At 50.6% G+C, this 1,999-nt stretch overlaps 2 protein-coding genes across 2 annotated transcripts in view; one reads left to right on the top strand and one right to left on the bottom strand.

Moving 5' to 3' along the window:
* The window catches only part of PPTG_22622 (hypothetical protein), a gene marked incomplete at both ends in the record, with an annotated part of 2,357 nt that extends 2,020 nt beyond the window's left edge, over window positions 1-337 (bottom strand). The window contains one exon of the mRNA XM_008905478.1: window positions 59-337. Within this exon, the coding sequence (XP_008903726.1) occupies window positions 59-337 (279 nt within the window). The remainder of the gene's footprint in view (window positions 1-58) is intronic.
* A 1,478-nt stretch (window positions 338-1,815) lies between these two features.
* PPTG_22621 (hypothetical protein) overlaps window positions 1,816-1,999 on the top strand; it is a gene marked incomplete at both ends in the record, with an annotated part of 1,553 nt that continues 1,369 nt past the window's right edge. Inside the window, one exon of the mRNA XM_008905477.1 lies at window positions 1,816-1,935. Within this exon, the coding sequence (XP_008903725.1) occupies window positions 1,816-1,935 (120 nt within the window). The remainder of the gene's footprint in view (window positions 1,936-1,999) is intronic.

The following is a 1,999-nucleotide window of genomic DNA, read 5'->3' as shown; positions in this document are numbered from 1 at the left end:
ACACGCGAATGCGAGGGGTGATTGCTAGCAGCCCAGTCGTTGTAGCGGCGGTGACTACCGTCGCTTGCCGGGAGGCAGGGAGGTCCAGATCGTCCGGATCGTACTCTCCATGGTCAGATCCCACCGAATCCATGTCGACGTCCTGCGGCTCCGTTCTTCTCGCCGGGGGCACCGTTGGCACCCCCTGTGCGGCGCGTTGCTTCTTCAAGATGCGTTCCATCGCCGAGTTGAAGAACGTCTGCAGTCTGTCTGGATTTTCGTTCGATCTGCTGGCCGCCCCAGATACATCTGCCCTGGGCATCACGTTCGATACACGGTGCGATCTGATTTGCAGCATCGCGGCTCCTGAGGGCCAAGCTGCATTCGCTCGACTCCTTCCGAGGTGTCTCAGTCGGCCATCGAGGTCGCTGACGCGAAGTGCGAATGTTGGGACTATCCAGTCGGCGAAGCCGATCCGGGGAGCTGAGTCAGCGGGGCTTTCAACTTGGACTCGACCTTCGTCTGAGTTTCCAACTCTCCGACCAGCACCTTTAGCTTCTCCAAGAGCTCCAACAGCGGAATTGTAGTCTGACTGTAACGATAATATAGCCTTTTAGCAGAACCGACAACTTGCAAAAAGTGAGATGAACATGTGTGTCTAGTGCCTAACCGCAGTGGCCAATCCACGAATTTGATCGTGTAAGTCGTTCGAAACCCACAAAAGCTGTGCAAATATACTGTTCGGACTTACGAAACATGAGGTACTTTTCTGCCGTTAATTTACTGCTATCCCGCTTATAAATTGGAGGTGTGGATAGACTCTGCTAGCTCTTATCTTTTCGAGTTTACCAGTCAGCCACGCAAACAACCATGAATTTCAGCGCAGCCGCCTTTGTCTCGACAAGACCAGCCCCGGGATTTGACAGCGACCAAGCTCAATTCCTACGTTATCTCACTGTTGGGCTTCGCCCACACCAAAAGAAGGCGCACTTGCTGCGCCTTTGGAATGAAGCCTGTCATTCAGGCCACGTTGTGCTTGCTGCGTCTATCGCCGCGTACTTTCACGAGGAAGAACCTCCTCGGCCTCATCTTCGTGCACTCTTTAACTTGAACTCTCTCTCCGATTCGGATTGCGTTGCCAAGTTTCGATTCGGAAAATCTCACAAAGAATCCCTAGTTGCGCACTTTGAATTTGACACAATACGGACTCGTGAACGCACTGCAGCAACTGGAGTAGAAGGCCTATGTGTTGTTCTTTATAAATTGGCGGTTCCGATACGGTGGTGCGACCTCGAATAGTTTTTTGGGCGAACGTCTAGTGGCCTTTCGAACTTGTTTCTACATGTACTAGAAATTATCGATGTCAAGTTTTCCGATCTTTTGTTCTTCAAACATGAATATGCTGCCCAAAACGTTCAAGTTTATGCTGATGCTGTATTCGAAGCTGGTGGTCTATTGCAAAACGTTTGGGCGTTTGTAGATGGAACTGTTCGCGGTATTTGTCGACCTATATCGCGTAACATTTCGCGCGATGGGAAGTATCGGAGTCAAAAGTCTGTCTAAAATGGTCATCAACGCAAGCATGCACTGAAGTACCAGACCATTTCGACTCCCGATGGCCTAATTACGCATTTGTATGGCCCATTTCCTGGACGAAATCACGATATTAAGCTGTTTAAGGAATCTCGAATTGCAAGTGCCATCCAAAATGACGAGCGGTTCAAATTCTACAGAGTGTACGGTGATCAAGCCTACGGGAACGACGGGGTATTGGCAAGCCCCTTCACAGGTGCAATCGGAAATCTACCCCAGGATCAAAAGCTTGTCAACAAAAACATGAGCAGAGTGCGCGTCTCTGTTGAGTGGCGCTACGGGCAGGTTGTGATGTATTGGACGGCTCTCGACTTCAAACGACAGGCTCGGTCCGGCACTCAGCCAGTCGGCACGATGTATCGCGTTGGTGTTTTGCTAACAAATTGTATGAGTCCGCTAACGCAGAAGTCCTTGAGGAAGAAGAAGC

The sequence above is a fragment of the Phytophthora parasitica genome, assembly GCF_000247585.1.
Source record: "Phytophthora parasitica INRA-310 unplaced genomic scaffold supercont2.20, whole genome shotgun sequence".
Classification (NCBI taxonomy): Eukaryota; Oomycota; class Peronosporomycetes; order Peronosporales; family Peronosporaceae; genus Phytophthora; species Phytophthora nicotianae.
Note: the sequence above shows the minus strand (reverse complement) of the source record. Positions and strands in the feature narration are given on the sequence as shown.